This window comes from Anoplolepis gracilipes, chromosome 5, assembly GCF_047496725.1.
Source record: "Anoplolepis gracilipes chromosome 5, ASM4749672v1, whole genome shotgun sequence".
NCBI lineage: Eukaryota > Metazoa > Arthropoda > Insecta > Hymenoptera > Formicidae > Anoplolepis > Anoplolepis gracilipes.
Window position 1 is genome coordinate 8,781,499 of NC_132974.1, and position 21,059 is coordinate 8,802,557.

The 21,059-nt window shown below is 30.7% G+C and overlaps 1 protein-coding gene across 9 annotated transcripts in view; it reads left to right on the top strand.

Annotated features, from left to right (window-relative positions):
- LOC140665634 (neurotrimin) overlaps nt 1-18,602 on the top strand; it is a 173,293-nt gene extending 154,691 nt beyond the window's left edge. For 5 of the 9 annotated variants that reach the window (XM_072891952.1, XM_072891957.1, XM_072891951.1 and 2 more), the window contains 6 exons: nt 3,464-3,592; nt 8,490-8,627; nt 9,143-9,307; nt 10,189-10,257; nt 10,608-10,676; nt 16,237-18,602. In XM_072891952.1, the coding sequence (XP_072748053.1) occupies nt 3,464-3,592; nt 8,490-8,627; nt 9,143-9,307; nt 10,189-10,257; nt 10,608-10,676; nt 16,237-16,385 (719 nt within the window). In that variant the 3' untranslated portion in view covers nt 16,386-18,602. Of the gene's footprint in view, nt 1-3,463; nt 3,593-8,489; nt 8,628-9,142; nt 9,308-10,188; nt 10,258-10,607; nt 10,677-11,681; nt 12,496-16,236 lie in introns of those variants that run through there. The other 4 variants (XM_072891955.1, XM_072891954.1, XM_072891949.1 and 1 more) reach the window with 4 other exon arrangements.
- Nucleotides 18,603-21,059: the final 2,457 nt, after the last annotated feature.

Consider the following 21,059-nt stretch of genomic DNA (forward strand, 5'->3'; position numbering starts at 1 on the left):
TTCGTCTTCGAGTAAGCTGTTCGCTTATTTTTACGCTGCTGAGAATACGCCACCGGGGAACGTTATGCAAAGTACTTCGCGCGCGCGTGGCATCGACGCAAACGGACGTTAATTCATTTCGGGAATTCTTCCATATGCGCTTGTCACCATTCTGTGCATTTGCGGTTTAAAACGGTGGAGCTTGAAAAGATTTCGCGTCACTTACAGATCCGTAATGTCACTTGAAGATTTTGAAGTTGATATACGTAATGCATTGAAGCTTTATTAAATCCGATGATGAAAAGCTAGTTTCACTGGAGTTTAATAATATTATAGTGAGAATGCAGTGATCTTTTTAGGTTGATGCAGGCAATTATGTTTTGTACGCGTTTCCAATATGTATGTAGATATAATGTTTATGTTAATATATACATATATACATAATATATTACGTATGCATCAACATCCCTCTTTTTGCATTAGACGAACGTTTTTCTAGCTTAATTGCTAACTATATAGTTAAATAGTTATATATATATATTATAAACAAATCAGAATTATTGAGGAAAAAATACACAAATGTAACATTTTATATTAAATCTTATAAGGAGCTGAAAATGCTGTTAAAAATTAACAAAACAAATATTAGAAGAAAAAATTAGAAGAAAAATGAGATGAGAGAATTCCATAAGAGTCGACGATAACTTTATTAATGGTGCTACTATTTATTATTTATACTTTAATGTGACATGACAACGCGTGAGCTCACGCGATATGATAATACTGTGTTCTAATCTTAACTGGCATCGATCGCTGTTCTACCGTGAAATAACGGATTCCCGCGCAGTTAAATTGAGCTACTTCGATCGCACGGGAAAACGATAAAATTTGGGCGTGTCCGAAAATAATAATTGTCCACGTTCTCCTTTGTTCGCTCGCTCCCGCCCGTCCGTCGTGAAATTCCGCCCGGCCGAGCCATATTGCGGTTTCCCATTAAGCCGAAAGTTTTAAAGGTTCCCGCTAAACCGGTAAGCGCGGGTAGTTCCGACACAGGACCTGCGGGACTACTTGATTAAAACCCCCTGAAAGTGCGACCCTCTGGCAGAATCTCCCGGCACTCTGCATTGTTTATGGAACAATAGATAGGTTTGCCGCGCAGCTTGTAGCACGGGGTTGGCTACCAGGGATTCAGTACCCTCTCGCGTTCTACTACTGGCCGGGTAACAACTTTATTCCTTTCACCGCTTTCATCGCTACATCACGCGCATATATGTTACGTTTTCTTTCAATAGAGAAATCTTCAGCGCGGCCGGAATTTAATGACTTGTAATTTTCATTTTATCTGACACTAATATATTGTAATTGTTATGCGTGGAAACGCATAAATACAATATGGAAATGTGATAATTGCTCGCAATAATATATACGTGTATTTATTTTGTATTTGAATTTACATATATTATCACATCTATCAATTTAAAAAGCATTATTGATTCTTGTGGTACTTCTGGGTTTACACGTATAAAATAACGTAATTAAATTATAATGAAACCGTAAGAAGGAAGGAGGAGAGAGGAAACGCGTAAAATATTATTAGATATTAAAATGTATAATGCGTTCAAGGGCGTTAAACTTTTAGCATCTCACGCCTTTATATCTTATTTTATATATATAGGTCAAATAGACATAAAGTTTCTTGTCATTCGTGATGCTTTTAACTTTATTACAAGAAAACTTTAAATAGGTTTGTCATTGCATTTTTTTTAAATATCGTTCATCTTTATATATTTTTTTTAAATATTGAGTATCAGTTTGGACTAAGTAGTGATGAGAAAAGTTATATCAACTTCTACCATTTCGTAAATTGTCTTGTTTTAAACATATATATATATTTGACATAATAAGGTTGCATGATAAACATACACAATAATAGCTCCAAAACACTTTTTTATTATTAAATCAATTCTATTAATAATATTTAATTTAAATTTTCAGTTAATTATCATATATTATACAAACTATTTATTACGCATAAAAATTGCATAATGTAAAATTGTATAATGTAAAATTGTATAATATATATTGTATTGATAGAGACACATTCTCTCTCTCTGTATTTTACCTGTTAGAAAATTGATCGAAGTAAGTAAAATATACGAGACATTTGTTGAATGATAGATGATTTCTATATCTAACAATAAGCAAAGAATATGTATAGCATGCCTAATATCCATTGAGTGACAACAGCGAGATAGGATAAATCATTCATTCCATCAAATACAGTAGTTTCTCTGTTAATATGATAATCTGCTTTAACAGACATACGTTATCTGTGTAGTCGTTCTAGAAATCAGGAATAAAGGTATATCGAGCTATAATATGCGCTTTGCTTGCGTACGATATTATCGTTTATGACATAAATTATATGAGGATAACCGTAATAATGCTTTCCGAGTAATCTTCTGAAATATTAAAGTACATATAATAATTTATCTGTACTTATCTGTATAGACACATTTATCTGTGCACAATGATAATAACAAACATCATTCTAATAAGTAGGTACTTATAAGTGCGATCTTTGTTGACATATTATCATGTAAAGAAAAAGACACGTGACTTCTAAGATATTCCGCATATATAATGTACTTATTATCGAATAATATGTAATTTACATTTTTATTTTATTTTTATACTATTATAATTAAAGTTTCGCACGCGACGCATAATCAGCGCCAATAATGTAATTATCAGCGCGTACATGACTTTAATATCTAAGCAAGCCTTGTGACAAAGTTCCGGCGTAACTTGCCTTTACTTTGCGCCTTTGTAGAGTTTAATTTGCTTCCTATCTATCAACTTTATGTGATCTGCGCCAGTCATATCAACCAACATGCCAGAAATGAATGCAGCGTAGATGCAAATAGCTCTCCGGGAAGGCGCAAAGTACTCTTTGTCACACGACATGCAATAAAAGTTTCGACGCATATGCTCATCGCGCTTTCATGCTGCTTTCTTTGTCGGCATTATCGATATCCATGCGTTTCGAAATAATGCTGATATTATCATGGCACGCCACGCGCTTATTAATTCGTGAGAAGAATTACAATTGCGACGAGCCATGTATATATTTATTAAATTATATTATACGTTCCATACAATAAAATTACTCGGCACAGAATATGATACGAGGATTTTTCAGCAATTTGCTATTTACAATGCGTTTTAATTAAAAAGTATCGTTTAATTCAAAATTCGATTGTTAACTGATTGCTAATTGTAGATCTCATAATAGAGCTTATGATTATCAGTATTATAACAATTTAGTCTTATAACAATTTAGTTGCAAATATACATTTGTATATATGTATTTTTTTTATCTTATAATAAAAATTGATAGAAGTGTTGAAATAGCATAATAAATACATTTTCTTGAAGCTTTTGCAGTTTATATGCTAATATGTGTGAACATTTTATGTTTCAGTGAATGTCGTGGATGGTGAGGTGCTGCATATCGTGAAGATAAGCCGCCTTCATATGGGCGCTTATTTATGCATTGCTTCAAACGGTGTTCCACCATCGGTGAGCAGGCGAGTCTCGCTGCGTGTACAATGTAAGTCACTAATTTTTTTGCATTATCCAAGAATTCTTATATATGTATCGTACGCATAAACAATGTTTAAAACATTGTCTGGCAAAGTTTTGTACACACAATTGTAAATATGAATAATATGGACGTCATTTCTAATAAAACAAAAGGCAAGAATTGCATGTGCATATAATAATACAAGTTTTAATAAAAAGCGGAAATTAATATCGAAAATTTACCATAAAAAAATATATATTTATAAATACAGATTAAAGAAGCACATATTTGAATATATTCGTAAAGTAATAGTTTCCTACCTATTAACCTAACGAATTCAGATAAAACCAATAGTTTGCAAAGTCAGCGATTTTAATATTGATTTCTCTGATTGAAAAAGTTTGTGGAAATTATTTTCCAGCGCAAGTATCGAAACTGAACCAATCGAAACTTTGAAGGATCGCGTTGGATAATCAAATATAGATTAAAACGTCTATAACAGAATAAATAAATATATTTTAAACATGATATATATATTTATAATATTTAATGGTTTTAATTATTATTTCAATATATCAAATTTATTAAATACAATTTTACATATATATATATATATATATGTACGTAAATAAGATTATATATGCAATAAATTGTTTTAACAAAAAATTGAAATTAAAACTATTTGTATTTTTACTATTCTTAATTTATTTTTAATTATCATTTTGTCGATATAATTAAATACAATTGATATTGATTTTCTCTTAAAAAAACAGATAATTAAAATTCTAATATAACTATAATATAGATAAAATATATAACTAATAATTATATTAGTTGGAATATAAATTACGATAAAGTAACTGAATGACTATTATTTCTTTATCGTCGTATATTTACAATATAAATATTAATATAAGAATATTCAACAATTTATTCGTTTTGGATTATATTGATTTTACATCAATATCATTCTATTGAGTGCTGGATTTGACACTGACACCATCGATTCCTTTGTGTATATGTATGCCATTAGCGAAAACCACGTTGTCATCGTAATACTATGCACTTTGGTATTATGATAAGAGTAGGATAAAACTCAGGAAGAAACGACTATTGTCGCGTAAGAATACCCGCGTATTTTTCTGTGCAAGAAAAGATGATAAGAAAGGATGATGGAGAGAAACCCGTTTTTATCATACCTCTCCCCGATTGCAAGGTGCGCGTAACTTAGTAAATGCCGGTCGCTGGAAGCAGTAAAGTATGATGTCGGAAATATTATACTTTTAATAAACTCGACGTGGTTCATAAACGTTAGAAATGAAATAAAGCCACTAGTTTTCTTTGATATATGAACCACGCTAATATTGTTTCTCATAAGCTTTTTATTAATCTCCCGACGAAGTTGTGCCAACTTCGCATGTTGTATTAAATTTTTAACAGGCATTACAAGTGGTATGTTATTACATTTTATGGCCTTTAGATTTGATGGAACACACATATATAAACACACATATACACATTATACATATTCAATATAATATATTATTGATAAAGAAAGGTTATATTGTAAATAAAGATTTTTTTAGACTAGAAATATATATTTTTTAACATTTGTTATAAAAACAAAATCTTTAGAAACTTATCTTTTTAAAAAAGGTAAACAAAGGCGCTAAGGTAACCTAAGGTAAACTAAGTACACGCATCAGTTATGAAAAATATATATTTTAATAAAAAAAAACTATTATATTAAAAAAAGTTTTGTTGTTGACTCTACAAAAATAATGACATAAAAAATTGTGCCAACGAACAGTAAGAATAAAAATTTAATGCTAATGAACACATTTTTTAACATTTATTGTAAAAACAATATCTATTTTTATTATACATATATAAATATATTTTATATAAAATAGTTTCATATCATATTTAGCACTATATAAAATTCAAAAGTAAATATCCGGCGATATAAACTGAAAATATAGTTATTTATAAAAGTAAATTTTAAGAAACATTTATTTGGAAAACACAGGCATACGTGCGCACACATACACATTTGAAACACATTGTCACTGCTGCGATAAAGAGTCGTTGTCCGTGTTCATCCGTAAAAGTATTCTCACGGTGCACTATGCATTAGGTCGATTTTCAACGTCTCATTTAGCCACCGATTTATGGATAGCTACTTGACCTAGATATGGTCGATATATTATACGTTTACCCCTGCGCAGTCATTTCAAACGCCAACCGTTCACCGACAATTCCCGGGTTCTACTCAGTTTGGGGTGCGAAACGCGTCTCTGCGTCGTCTTTTCTAGCACATTAGTTTCTCGCTTCTACGTAGCTATCTTTCCCCCTGCGGGCAAGCACAAATATTAATAATCGTCCGAGGAATTCGAGCCACCCTTGAACGGCAATTTCACATGAGGGTCACGAATTGCGTCAACTTTTTGACCAGTTATATACTGCCCATGCGGATCTAGTGTTTTTTCTTTGGATTTTTTCTTGATATTGTGTATGGCATATTGTGCTATATATTCTCTTGCGGATGTTGATCTGATGATGCGCACGATGCGTGATAAATGCGCGAGTATTACTAACGCGTGGCGTGAATTAATATCCCGATCGTGTATCACAAAGATATATATCATCAAACAGTTTTTTTTATCGACTTTATCTTCAGTGCATCAGAGGCCGCCATTATCATAGATCGTTCGCGATTATAGTGCGATTTATATGAAGATTAAATCGTTTCAACGACAGTTAATTTATAAAAGAAAAGAATTTATAATAAAAAACAAGACTTCTTTTTAAACAATAAATAATTGAAAAGGTAGAGTTAAAGAGAATAGAATTACATGAGTTAAATTTGAATACATATATACATATATGTATGTGTGTGTGTGTGTGTGTGTGTGTGTGTGTATATGTGTATATGTGTGTATGTATGTGTATTTATCTTTTGTTAAGCAAGGGCTTTTGATTTTTAATATTTATTTAGACATTATAAAATCTTGTAAATAGTATTTTTAAATATGGGCGCATGCGCAATGTAAAGTTTGGTAGATAAGAATTACGCTTCCGAAATACGTATTGAATGATGTGCAATCAAAGTGTACACTCGCTCACAGTTTATAGATTTATCGATAGCTCAGCAGGATGGTTGGGGAAAGAAGATAGGTGGAAAAACTACCATCCGTAGTTCTGTCGAAAGTGCACCTGCTGCTAGTAAATCGTGATTTACGTTCGTTCGTAAAAGACGAAAGTATGACACGATATATTGGTATATCTATATCGATGGAAAAAGAACGGTCTCGCATTTATGATACACCAATATCAATTGAGAGTCTTCATATAAAATAATGCTTCCTTTTAAAAGAAATACTAAACGTTAAACTTAACTAGCAAAGTGATAAGTTGATTGCTTAATAAAAGAGTATTCGTCGAAATCAAGACTTCAACATTACCAGCAATTTATAAGAAAATTTAAATTATATAAAAAATATTTTTATTTTATTAAAACAATTTTTTTAAACATTTTTATTATATTTTGAGGAATTAACAGCCAATATTATTTATAAATTTGCGGCTGAAGACAATAGTTCCAGATAATAATATGAATTAATTTAATTCAAAACTTTTTCTTTATACACAGTACTGTGATGATACGTTATTTCTAAAATTATTTTTTAACAAAACATTTAACAAATACAAAGACAAGAAAAATCTTCTTATATTGTGAACTCGTTTGCGTTTCCAAAAATATTAGTGCAAGATGACTGGATAAAACTGACATGCAGTCTACATTGCATGCAACTACAAGCAAGTACTTATTTTCAGATTTCAGTGCTTTTAAATTGTGACAACTTCCGGTGCAAAGATGGGGCAATTGTATGCAGCTGCATGCAATGGGAATTGCGTGTTGACTGCGCTTTTTCACGAACATTTCATTGAAATTTTTAGACATCAAAAACATCTTGAAAAAGACTTATTTTGCATGTTTGTACAAACTTTCTATATTGTTTTAATAAATATGCTAATTTGACATATTTATATTATTCTAGATTAGTTTGATTTTAACACAATATTTTTTTTTTCATTGAAATTCTTCTCTTTTTTCTCAATTATAATTTGTAATAAGTACAAATTTGGAATTTTACATAAAAATATGTACATATTTACATATATATAAAACGTTTAAAGCAAAATCTTTCTATAAATAATTTTAGTCTTGATTTTATAATTGTTTTATAATCAATTTAAAATAATAATTATAAAAATAGATAGATATTTATTGAATCTCTAAGGTTAATTTATTTTTTTCATTTGTATAATATAACTATTACGTTAACAAAATGAACAATATAAGTAACAAAACTGTCTAATAAAACAATATAAACAAGAAAGAAGAAAAAAAGAAAAATAAAAGAAAAAAATAAAATAAAAATAAAAAATTGAATAAAAATTTAAACTTAATATAAAATAAAATAATGCTAAATTTTTCTTTAAATTTTTCCACCCATATCCACTGAGTAACTGATGCCTATTATTATACATATACTCATTATTATCTTATGGTTTACAACTACCTTAAATTTATATTATCCTATTTTTTGTTTGCGCAACAAAGAATAATTACATAGGTATACATAAACTATACAAACTTACATTTTTTATTATCTGTCTGTTTTTACATTTAGTGTATTTTTGTTTATTCGTGCGCATACTTGTGTTTGGTAAAATATAATAAATAAATTAATATTATTCTATAAAAGTGATGTTATTAATCTGTAAAAGTAAAAGATAATGGTAAATGTGAAAAATATTATTAATATTATATATATAATGTATACACATATATAGCATAAATAATATATTATTAATTATACATATAATTCACAGTAAATTTCACGTTTCTAATTTACAGTTCCACCCATGCTTTCAATACCAAATCAGTTGGAAGGAGCTTATATAGGACAAGACGTAACTCTTGAATGTCATACTGAAGCTTATCCAAATTCTATAAATTATTGGACAACAGAACGCGGTGATATGATAGTGTCTGGTAATTCTAAAAATCTGTTAAGCAAAAATATTTCTCACAAATTTGATACAGTTGCATGTCTGATATACAATTAGAATATATTTAAGCTTTTCAATTCTATGAGAGAGTAATATATTAAGCGTATTATTTTTAACTTTTATGTGTTATATGCAACGTGAAAAAGGGCAGACTTTTTAATATAGGAAAAACATTTTTAAATATCTCTCTCTCTTTTATGTACAATAATAAATTTTTATTTCTACAAGATAGTATAAATTATAATATATTTTTTTATAAATAAACATTATAAATAATTATTTTATTTTAAAAAATAAATTAAAATTTTACATTTTTACATAATACTTCAAGATTTTATTCGCAGAATATATGAGTAAAAAGATTATAAATACATAAAAAGAAATGTTATTAAAAGTTCTCGATATCATAGATAAAGTTTAACCAAATACTTGATTTTTATATTATTTTGCTATCCTAATTTAAAATGAAAGTCGGAGGACTTGGTTTTATTGGCACAGGCAATTCTGTTTCAGGCGACAAGTATGAGGCGATATCCACCGACAACGGGTACAACAAATACATGATGCTAAAGATAAGAAACGTTGGTCCGAATGATTTTGGTTCGTATAAATGTGTCGCACAAAATTCTCTCGGCGGAACAGATGGTGTCATCAAATTAGATGGTAAGTCATGCAACATGACAATAAGAGCGATAATATTTAATTTTGATATAGGTAGAAATAAAGTAAAAAATAAATTTGATAAAGATATATGAATATATATATATATACATATATACAGATTTATTAGATCAGATATATATATCTTTGAGAAAAAACATTTAATATCGCGCATTGAAAAGAACTATATCAAACAACTATATAATTGTGTTTTATTTAAGATCGATTATTCGACGTCAACGTTCGCGCTAATGGTGAAATAATTGGTTTCCAATAGTCAGTTACTTTAAGATATTTGAGCCTTCGTCCTTAACGAGCGACAGGCGAGGCCGCGCATACTTTTCTTACGCGAGCATTAACCATAATTGCCTATTAAATTTGTGTTGGACATACAAGTATAGTTATCAAAAGCTGTCTTATAAAATATTCTAGATGTTACTGTATTATGTAAAACGTGAATGAATACTAACACGTGTGTTTAAATTTTAAAATGAATATTATTAGTCATTTTACATAATATACAAAAAAGTAGAGAAAAAAAGGAAAGCGCGAAAGTTTGTAAAGTTTGACGATGACCCGTTCTATTTCAAAATGTTTTCTTGACAATATTAATAGTAGAAGGGAAATTATATTTACAATTAGTTTGAGCGACAACATAGATGAAATAATGGCATGTAAACTATTTCGACGCGTCTCTCATTGTATGCTTAAAGACTCTTCGTAAAACTTTATGAACTTCCACACTCTCATAATATCTAATATACGTATGTCCATCATCAATATTGTTTTAAAACTGCCAACACCTGAAATGCAATGTTATGCAATATTCCTGTACGTATATATTTGTATATTAAAGTATATTACTTATTTATTTTGACGCTCAGAGATTCCAGCTCCATCGACCACATCTACGACACAGTCGCCATATCATGCAACGTCATCGCACAAGAACGGTAATTGTATAAAGCCATATATAAATATTTTATAAATTCCTCTTCAAATTGTGTTTATATCTGTTATACGTACGACAAGTACACGTAATGTAGGACAGCGGTTAGAAAAATGCGATGTGTGAGATTTAAATTGAGCGATAATGTAGCATTATGTTAAACCACCAGAAGCGCCTAATACGGATATCGAGTAAGGTAGAATAACGTTTTACCTTAGGATCGAGCGAAGCTCCTGACAGAATTCACTTATTTCTCGATTCCTAAGTAAAACCATCCATTTTCACTCCTCGTCCGCGGCAGCTTACCGTATAGAGCACCAATGTATAAAACCGCCTTTGTGTAATGCATTTTAGGTAGAAACAGTAACAAGAAATCACGACAACGACCTATCGACTACGAGGTCGAGGAATGGCGAAATCCAGGTCAGTAAATATCTATTTTAACACGCTCCGCGTAGAGCCCAGGCATTTCCCACGACGATACACGTTCTGCCCGACCGCCATGTCGTTCGAGTAATTAGCGTAATTAAAACCTCGTCAACGTTGTACGATCAGGATGGTAGAGGGAGATCCTAAGAGAGAAAATCCACTAAATTGGCAATGCCCGGTGATCCACTTTATCCGCGAACGAATTACTTCGTCGCGTTACACGGTCCCTTTTATTGACCGAGAAGGATTTTGTGGTCATCCCTTCGCTATAGGAAAATCAAGCGAAAAGACATACATTAACTCACTCCTTGTTTAAGCTTATTAAGCAAAAATCGATAATGGTGTGAAATTTTTTGCGACTCTATGCGTGCCAAAAGTTGAAAAATTTGGGATTTGTTTAATTTTAGCCATAAACAACACAATCGATTGATAATTTTTATGTCACAAAACTTTATGTTGAAAAATGTTGCGTAATAAATTACCATTTATCTTTTGTTGAAATATTATTGAAAAAAATTATATGTCCATGAATTATTATAATTTTGAGTATATATATATATATATATATATATATATATATATATAGGTATATATGTTTATATTATATACTTGTGATTGTACTTGTGTTGCGCTTTTCTTTACAAATTTGCATATATTGAGGATGGTTAAACTGCAAGTAATTATAAGATATTTTTTGTAACATTCTAAGATCTGCGGATAAATTTACTATCTTCAAATTTCCAACTTTAATTACACTAATCATGGATATATTCTATGACGCATTCAGTGGACTGTTTTCCAAACAAAATGAAGGAATTTTTGCTTTTTATGATTTTATTGTATTACGGAAATTTGATTTTAAAAATAATGATCCCACAAAATAATAATTTATGGTCACTGAATATATATAATTACATCTTTTTTTTCGTGGTATTTTCATCAATTATGATCGTTATTACAAAAGGCAGACTTTGTACGTTAACTTAAAACTCTTCGCAGATCCTTATATTATACAAGCCAGCTGCTGAAGATTGGCGGCAAAATGCAAGTTCAAAACTCACTTCGAATGACTTTGTTCAAAGATTCCCCCGAGCGTTGGGCCAGTTCTCCCTTCCTGAAGTTTACTTTCAATTAATGAAAAACGAGCTGCGTTGACTCGCAGCCGTCTGCCTCCGGGATCAGCAAGTGGAAAAGAGGAAATGGGGAGAGGCAAACTCTCCTCCGATACTTTTTTTTCTTCGCCTTTTCCTTTCCTTCTCCAAAAGTCGATTGACTTCGAGTTTCGTATCGTCTTATGCGCACAATTGTGATTTATGTATTATGTATTATTTAATTAATATTACTCTTTATTAATTATTCGCTTTTATATGTATACCGCTATTGAAGAAGAATTGACAAATGTTACGAGTAGTCGAACTATAAATTGCAAAATAATTTAGTTACAATTTATTTTTTTCTGAATGCATACACTTGATTAGACCTAATAAAAAATTGAGAAAAAAAACATTTTTTACAAAAGTTAATTTAAAAATAAACTTTAATTAATTTTAATAAATAAAATTTAAATTTCAAAACAAACAAGATTTATTTTGTGATATTATTATATATGTAGATTGTTTTATAATGAGGAATATAACTTCTAATTGTATATTATACTTAATATAAACAAAACTGAGTTGTGTATGCGTGCGTCTGTGTGTGTGTGTGTGTGTGTGTGCGCGTGTGTGTGTGCGTGCGCGTGTGTGCGTGCGTGCGTGCGTGCGTGCGAGTGTGTCTACGTGTGTGTGTGTCTACGTGTGTGTGTGTCTACGTGTGTGTGTGTCTACGTGTGTGTGTGTGTGTGTGTGTGTGTGTGTGTGTGTGTGTGTGTGTGTGTGTGTGTGTGTGTGTGTGTGTGTGTGTGTGTGTGTGTGTGTGTGTGTGTGTGTGTGTGTGTCTACGTGTGTACGTGTACGTGTAATTATAACGTTGCACAGATGTTCGGCTAGTCTTCGCGTAATTTCAAAATTACTTAAATATAATCAATAATAAGACCGAATGTACAGACTGAAGTTGTTAAAGAAGTTGTTAAAGTGTTGGAAAATGGTTCGTCTGTCGCAGACTATACGGAAAGTCACGTACAGTGGATTTTACTGGTAGGTGGGAATAACTTTTTCCGAACGAACGTGCGGTTTCGACGTCCGTTTCTGGCGGGCAAGCCAAGGGGCACGATGAACTACTCTCGAGAAACGCCCTGCATTTGGGACGACTATCCGCCGGTGCTAGGAAAAAAGCAAAAACGGACATTTTCTCGAGTCGTTACATTCCGGTTTTTTGGAGAGAACAAATTTTGTTAATATCGTTCTAAACGTTCCATCGCGAGGCTAGTTGCTAAAGATTAGAAAAAATTCTACAAGAAATATGTGCTCAATTTAATATCAAATTCTATTTGAAATATGTAACACGAGCAAGAGATAATGTTGATTTTAGATTAGACATTAGTTAATTACTATAATATTAAAATGAAATTTCCCTAATTATTGATTTATACATATAATATTTTGATTATCAACGTAATGCATAATCTTTTAAATTTTATTGAATAATTTGACAGTAAAAGTAAAATAAAACAAATAAAAGTTTTGTTTTATCCAGATAGTTATCACTATTAATAAATGCAACTTGTTATAAGGAAACAGATCCTAAATTATTTGATAATGCCGTGGATGGAAGTCATTAAGGTAAATCGGGGTGAAGTTTTATCGCGGTAATAATCGTACATTCTGATGTATAGTCTACCGGCATTGATATATTCGTTTCTGTAACATTACTAACTATACATTAGTGCCACAGGTGGCGATATTGATTCGACTTCAATTCATTTATCAAAGTTCAGACAATCAATAAAAGTTACCGTCAGGAGATGTGAATTTAATCGAATAAAATGGAGCTTTTTCTGGAATTGCTGACGCGTTTGCATATTATTCAATCCACTTCATATGTCAAATATACCGTAATATCGTATCTCATATAAAATTTATCGATAATTTTTCTAGATTATTTAAATTTATCTTTCTATACTTATATATTATAAAAGTTCATTATTATAATGTATTTAAAGACTACTTTATGCTTTATAAAATACAATTTTATTATTACATTTTAGACTTTATTATTAAATATTAGATATGGCTATCATTTTCCCTTCTTGTTATCTATCTCATTATTCTATAATTCATTATTATATAATAATGTAGGTACAATCATATTTGTGATGTTGGACATTATTTTATTTTGCGCGCTAGATAGAAATTTGTTTTAAAAAATCTTAAAGCTCAAGATATTTCAGTATTGTTAAGCTCCGGAAGTTCAATATATCATGACGCATTTCGCGCAGCAACTCTTGGCTCTACGTATCTCACTGGTGTCTCATCGCTCTTCTCGCCACATAACAAATGAAAAAGCTCGCAAGGCACATCTGCGAATTACTGCGGCGCCACAATTAATCCGGTAACATTTCATCCGGCGTTTCTTTGACGGTAACGGCTGATAAGAGCCGATTTAACAGACGTCGGATATATTTAATCTCAAATGAATTTACCCTTTCCGCGTTCTCTCCTGTGCCCGCCGCTCCTCATCGCCGAGGGTTTTATCTCGTTAAAAAGGGATTTGTGCACGAGTTGAACATCGCAGAAATTCCGGTAGAACCGAGAGTTCGCTCGAATTTAATTCCCGGACGCGCGCGCGAGCAGCGGGGAGGGGGGCAGATGCCCAGCTTCCCCTCTCGTTTCGCATTATCCGCAACAACTCCTCGTATTTATCTTCCGTATCCGCTCGTTACCGTACGTGCATGCATATTCTGGCAGCGCCGAGAACGAGACCACCGAGGAAATGAGTCGCCAAGCTTGACGATTTTCGCGTATGCTCAAGCCCTACCAACTATTTGTTCCGGAAGTCGTGTGACTAGCAAACGACGGTTATGGCGCGAGGGGGGTGTTATGTGAAAATAAAGCCAAGAAGTTTGTCCAAAACGCGGTGTCAACGGCGGTGATGTTCGCGGTCGGTGATACAAAGTGAGGGCGGTATTCCGGTGGCGTGGTCACCCGCCCTGCGGCCAGTCTCATTAGTCAGACAGAAAGAATATTAGCTTTCAGTCAATGAATAAGTTCCTCTTTTATTACCAGCTCAGCATCCTCTGCCTTCATTATGCAAGATTATATTCCTTTTTGTTATAGATACTTTGTCGTTATTAATGTGCGGTAGATATCTACCTACATATTATTTACGTGGAATTTATATTCACTTGCAAACAAAAAACTTTCCCTTATATATATATATATATGTTTATAATAAAACCAATTTTTAATAAACAAATAAAACTTATTTTTTTATTATGTATATATATACGTATATATACATGTGTATATATATATATGAAAAAAATCTATTTTTCCTTAATTAAAAAATTTTTTATTATTTGTACAAATTTTTTATTTTTTTACTCCACAAAATATACAAAATAGATATCAAAATATCAAAAAATTATTATATCAAAACTATGTTATATAAATAACGTTTAAATAAAATTGATAAATTGTTCGAACTGCATGTGAATTAAATAAATAATTATTTTATAATAAGCGAAAGCAGTCCTAGTAAGTTTGCATTACTGATATCAAAATTATCGAAATTATTTAAATCCTAATCGCTAAGTACTCACGAGTAACCACTTCCTTTCTCTATTATTAGAGCTCCTGAGATCATAAATTAAATAGTTCCATTTTATATAGAATTCATGAGATCATAATTAGATAGTTCTATTTTATATAATTGGCATATTTTATATAATTTTTTTATAAAAACAGTCATGACAAGTAAAATTTATAAAAAGACATTTACTGATAAAGACAATATGATAATTAAATTTATTATATATATATATAAATATGTTTTTATCATTAAAAATTTTTCTTTGTTCATACATTTTATAATTATTAAAGTGATACATTTTATAGACAATGTTAAAGAAAGAAGTTTTAATTGTTTTTACTCACTCGTTTCTATTGACTTACTGGCATATTAAATATAAAAACAATCAATTGCAATTCGAGAAGGAAAAGTAAGAGTGTGAGATAGAAATGTAGTTTATATAAAACATTAAGATGTAATTCTGATTTTTTGAAAAAAAACAATATATAATAATTAATAATGTTTGTATTAATATCATTAAAAGCGTACGCATATCTAATATTTTCTACTTTGTAGAATTACATTACAAGTTTATAATAATGTTATCTTCAGATCCGTAATCGTACCGATCGTTTCCGGTCCGATGACTGAATAATAAACGCAACTAAAACTTGATCAAAAACATATCACATATGTTATTTAAGGTAGTATCTCCTATGAAAATAGCGTCTTATTCCAATTTTTTCCGCTACTTTCTTTTCTTTCTTGTAGCATCGCAATCGAATTAGAAATGATTTGAATAGAATCCGTATTGATGCACTTCACGCGTAATCGCTTCATTGTACTCGTAGTGGAACAACCGCAGCGTTGTTTTGTCTGTTTTCAGACTACGATAGGGACTACGGCCCGGCGTCAATGAGGCCACCGGGCGACCTGCCGGACGTCCAGAGTCCGGGCGTGTCCCATCGGGCGCAGTTCGTTCTTCATCTCTCTCTCAGCCTCCTGTCGTTGCTGCTTCCGGCCATCAGAAGGTGATTCTCACGTCGCGGGAACGGGGCTTCCAGTTCTAGTGTTTATTGGTCGATGACCCAGGCCGGAGACGGCCGGTGCACACGCGGTTACCAGTTTCCGGTACGCCGTCTCCGGGCAAGTGATGGACGAGTGCGACGAAGCGGGCCGCGCTTAAAATTATTTTCGTACTAAAACTAAACTTATACAAAGAGAGAACGCGCAAAGAGAAAAGATATTATATATATATATATATATATATATATATATATATATAATATGAATAATATATAAATATGAATATATAGTATGTCGTGTAAGTATACATGCGGTGAGTACGTTTAGGCTTTCTCGACTGATTGACACTCGTGTGTCACTCTGTGAATCGTGTCGTTCTTCTCGTGTAATTGGTCCTCCTGTATGAACGAGCTTCCTACGTTTTTGATTGCTTAGAAAATACGCATATATTGAGAAAGAATGTTATTTGTTGAATATTTTTAGAAACCGAAACACACTTAATCCGCGGCAAAAGCACCGAGATTTATTATTATAAATTTAGGTCTCAAGATACTGAGAATCCTCGCCTGATGTGTCCGCCTCTGATTTTCTTTTAATCAAAGAGAAGTGTTAAATTATAAGGAGATGAATATAGCTCTTGAACACAGATACATCAGTGAATACTTACGGCATACTCGAATTTGACGAAATTATTCGGATATTAATCTGTAAATGTCCTTTATAAATGCATGACTCCAAAAAATATCTTGATCCACAATTGGCGATTTATTGATGTAACGTTTTACTCGGTTATCCGTAACTACTCTCCTGATGTATTTTCATATTTATTGAATTCCAATATGCAGTGAAACGGTACGTCATGTACTCTAACCGTAACTCGCTAACCCGATTTCCATAATTATTATAGGTGCTAATTAATCGATTCCTTTTGGAAATTCCTTTCGGAAAATTCTGATACAATTTTTTACCATCATTTTAATGTTACGCATTATCACGTCATATCACGAGAAAGACACGGGAACTGTATTCAGTAAATATATAGATATATATATACGTACGCATAAAATAATAAACAAAAATATAAATAAAAAAATATATATAGACATATATGTATGTATATATATATATACACATATATACATACATATGGATCGTAGTTGTATCGAGACGCATCGCTCGATAATCTCGTAATTAGTGTTTGATTGATAAGACGTGCATATAACGTATGATCCTGCATGCGTTTCGCGAGACGCGAATGTTAAAGAGAAATCAACAGAAATTCGTCAGTTTGCGCCCGAGTAAATATATGTGGCGGGAAAAGACTTAACGCTAGACATCAAGTAGCCTCGAATCATCGACGACGGTGACGCAGAGAGCTTCGTGGCTTCTTTTTGCGCGATTACATGACATTTTGATGGAATCGGACACGATTTTTATCACAGTATATAGGTGCACACGACCACAATTAGAGACGATAACAATATGGGATAACGATATGGGATAACGATATCTTATCGATATATCCTTGTTATATATAGATTAATGTACGTGTGGCGTATATCGACAATGATGTTTTTGTCTGAAAATATTAATTGGCATTTTTGAAAAAATGACACTTATATTTGCGCAAATCCTGCTTTTCATTTCTCGTTTTTTCCGTCGCGTTACGCGAATCGCGTGCGCTTAACACAGGGACATTGCGTAGAGAATGTTGTCTGTGACGCTTTAAACACTTTGAATCTCTTCTTACGTTGTACCTGATCGTATCAATTGCCATCATCGTTCGATCTCAAGCGAAGCGGATGTGAAATGCCATGCGCCTTTCCCTGTTCATTCTGTAAATATTGTAGATACGTTGTGCTGTGATCAGTCTGGATCGTCATCTTTGAGAGGATGACTCGAGGCTGCGCTTGTTAAATCGAATGTAGAGGCGAGTGTTGTGAATATTATATAATGTTTGAGATGATATAGAGAGAAGACGGTATTCGTACACGAAGACGTCGTTCAATAGAGTACCAAATGAGGCTGCAGCGCGATCGTAGCTATATTTCAAATTAAGTTATGATAATGTTATTAATGTATCACATGTCCGACGATTTCACTATGTCAAACCATTTTTATGTACCACATGCATTGCCTCGGATGAAACACGAACCGATGATTAGAAATAGATAGTGGAACTGTCGGCCTGTATATCTTAATAAATCGAATACATGACTGCCATTATACATGCATTATTTCTTAATAAATATAAGCCCTTAAAATAAACTCTTTTTTACTAAATAAGTTCTTAAAATATTACTTTATAAATAGTACGTTTTTATTTGTAATAATCTTGCTACATTTCTTTATTAATATATTTTAATTTATATATTGCAGATTTTTTTATTTATTATATTGTTTCGACAAGATAGTTTTTCAAAGAGGAAAAATTTTAAAAATCTTGCAAAGGTAAGTATCATTATATGTATATATATCATTATTTATACATGTATGTTAATAGTTTTATAATTATATTTACGTATATAAATTATCAAGTATTAGATAGTAATTTGAAAGGGACTTGATTTGAGTACATTGAAGTAATACATAATATAGTGCATGTGCATGTATTATTCAAATTTAACGTTTTATTAATAAATAAAATTATATCCGCGAAATTTTGATTAACATGAACTGTTAATGGATTCTCTTGTTAATAAATCTACTTCTTTATTTAATTAGTAAATATTAATATTCGTATATATAATAAGTTGTATATAATTAATATTTCGATCAAATTATAATTAAATGAATATGAAAAGAGTTATAATAAACTTTTATAGAAAATATGTTGCAATTATATTAATATTAATTTTTCAATATTTTATTAATTTTAACGTTAATACGCCAGAAAAAATGGTATAAATGTGTTTTATATATCACTGCAGTGCAAACAATATTCATAATTTTAACTGAAAGTATAAAATTGTATAGTTCAGTATATGGGTATACTATCTCTTTTTCTTTCTTTCTTCATGAAAAATCAAATAAAATGCGCTTTATTTTCTTCAAGAGAATATTTGCAATCACTGTATGCATTCCGTGTAATATCATAGTTTTCATAGATGAGTGAACTATATGAGGTATATTAAAGTTGATAGCTCGAAATTTTTATAGTACGCGCGCGTGGATCTACATATATATTATATATATAAAACTTTTTTTGTTACATAACAATATTTATGGATTGCCTAACTGTATATTTTCAATAACTATACAATTTCTTCATATATATAAAATATTAAATAATATGTGTTATATGTATCTATATCAAACTTTAACAACCTTTGCTATATGTTTAAGAAGGTCGGCATATGCTTGTAAGCATAAAATTATGCTATAAATAATAATGGTATTAAATATAATATTTTGCATTTACATCTTAAGCATTATTAGCAAATAAAATTAATTATTATAAATGTAACGTGTGACCTATACTGTGCGTATGTTAAATTATTGTTAAATACATACATTCTGAATTGATTTGAGTATACAGATGATACATCAAAATAAAAAAAAATTATATCTCTTTGTTGTAAATATGAAAGAGAATATTTAAATAATTACAAATAATATATGTCATATTATGTAAAATTGAAAAGGAAATAAATCCAGCATTTGTCTTTGAAGTTATTCCCAATGTATCAACTTTTGCATCATTGTAGTTAATTAATTGAGATTAAATATGATCTTTTACTATATTTAAATATATTTTACACGAATTATATATTAGACATCTATTATGAATAATTAGAAATTTATTATATGGAATATTTTGGATATTAGTCTGTATCTTTTAGATAAAGTATACAATGAGAATTTTTAATTTACATTCACATTTTTAATGTAATGTACATATATTATTGATAAAATAAATTATTTATATAAATAATTAATTTTTCTTTATATATCTGGATGTTTATAATATTGAAAGTAAATAAAAGATAAATTATATTATCCATTACTCGTCAAAATTTAATTAGAATAGTTAAAAGAAGTAAAAATTATTATACATAATTATACAACTGGAATTAATAATTTATTTAACCAGTCAAATGCCATTAAACGTTAAAATGTTTATGATTTTAGTTAAAATTACTACGCTTGCTTGTATATTTATTGTAGTATATTACTCATATATATTTTGCAAATAGATTACTGTAAAGGTCACTCTTTCAAAAGCGGAAAATAGCCCGTGACACATGAGATTAAGCTGTTTCATTACATTAATTAATTTTATGTATTGTTAATTAATATAATGCATATTGTGTTTGCTTCTAAGTCATTTGAAATAAATAATTGAAATATGTCAACTGCAGTTTCTTCTTTGATCCTTCTTTCATTTCGTAACGATATCAGCGATTTTCTCACCGAACTCGATACTAATGCTTTTCTTTATTCTCTCAATTGTTCTTTTTAGTCGCCTTCATTGTACATATAATCACAAATATATTTTAATTAAGACGCATTTTTGTGAATTTTAAATTTAACAAAAACAAATGTACTTAAAGATCAGATTTTAATTTGTGTTTATCTAATAGAAAATACACACTCATTGATACTGTTAGACTCATATATTAAAATAATTCGGAAATTCTTTTCAATAAAATTCCATTTTAATCCGTACAACTGCAAATATTT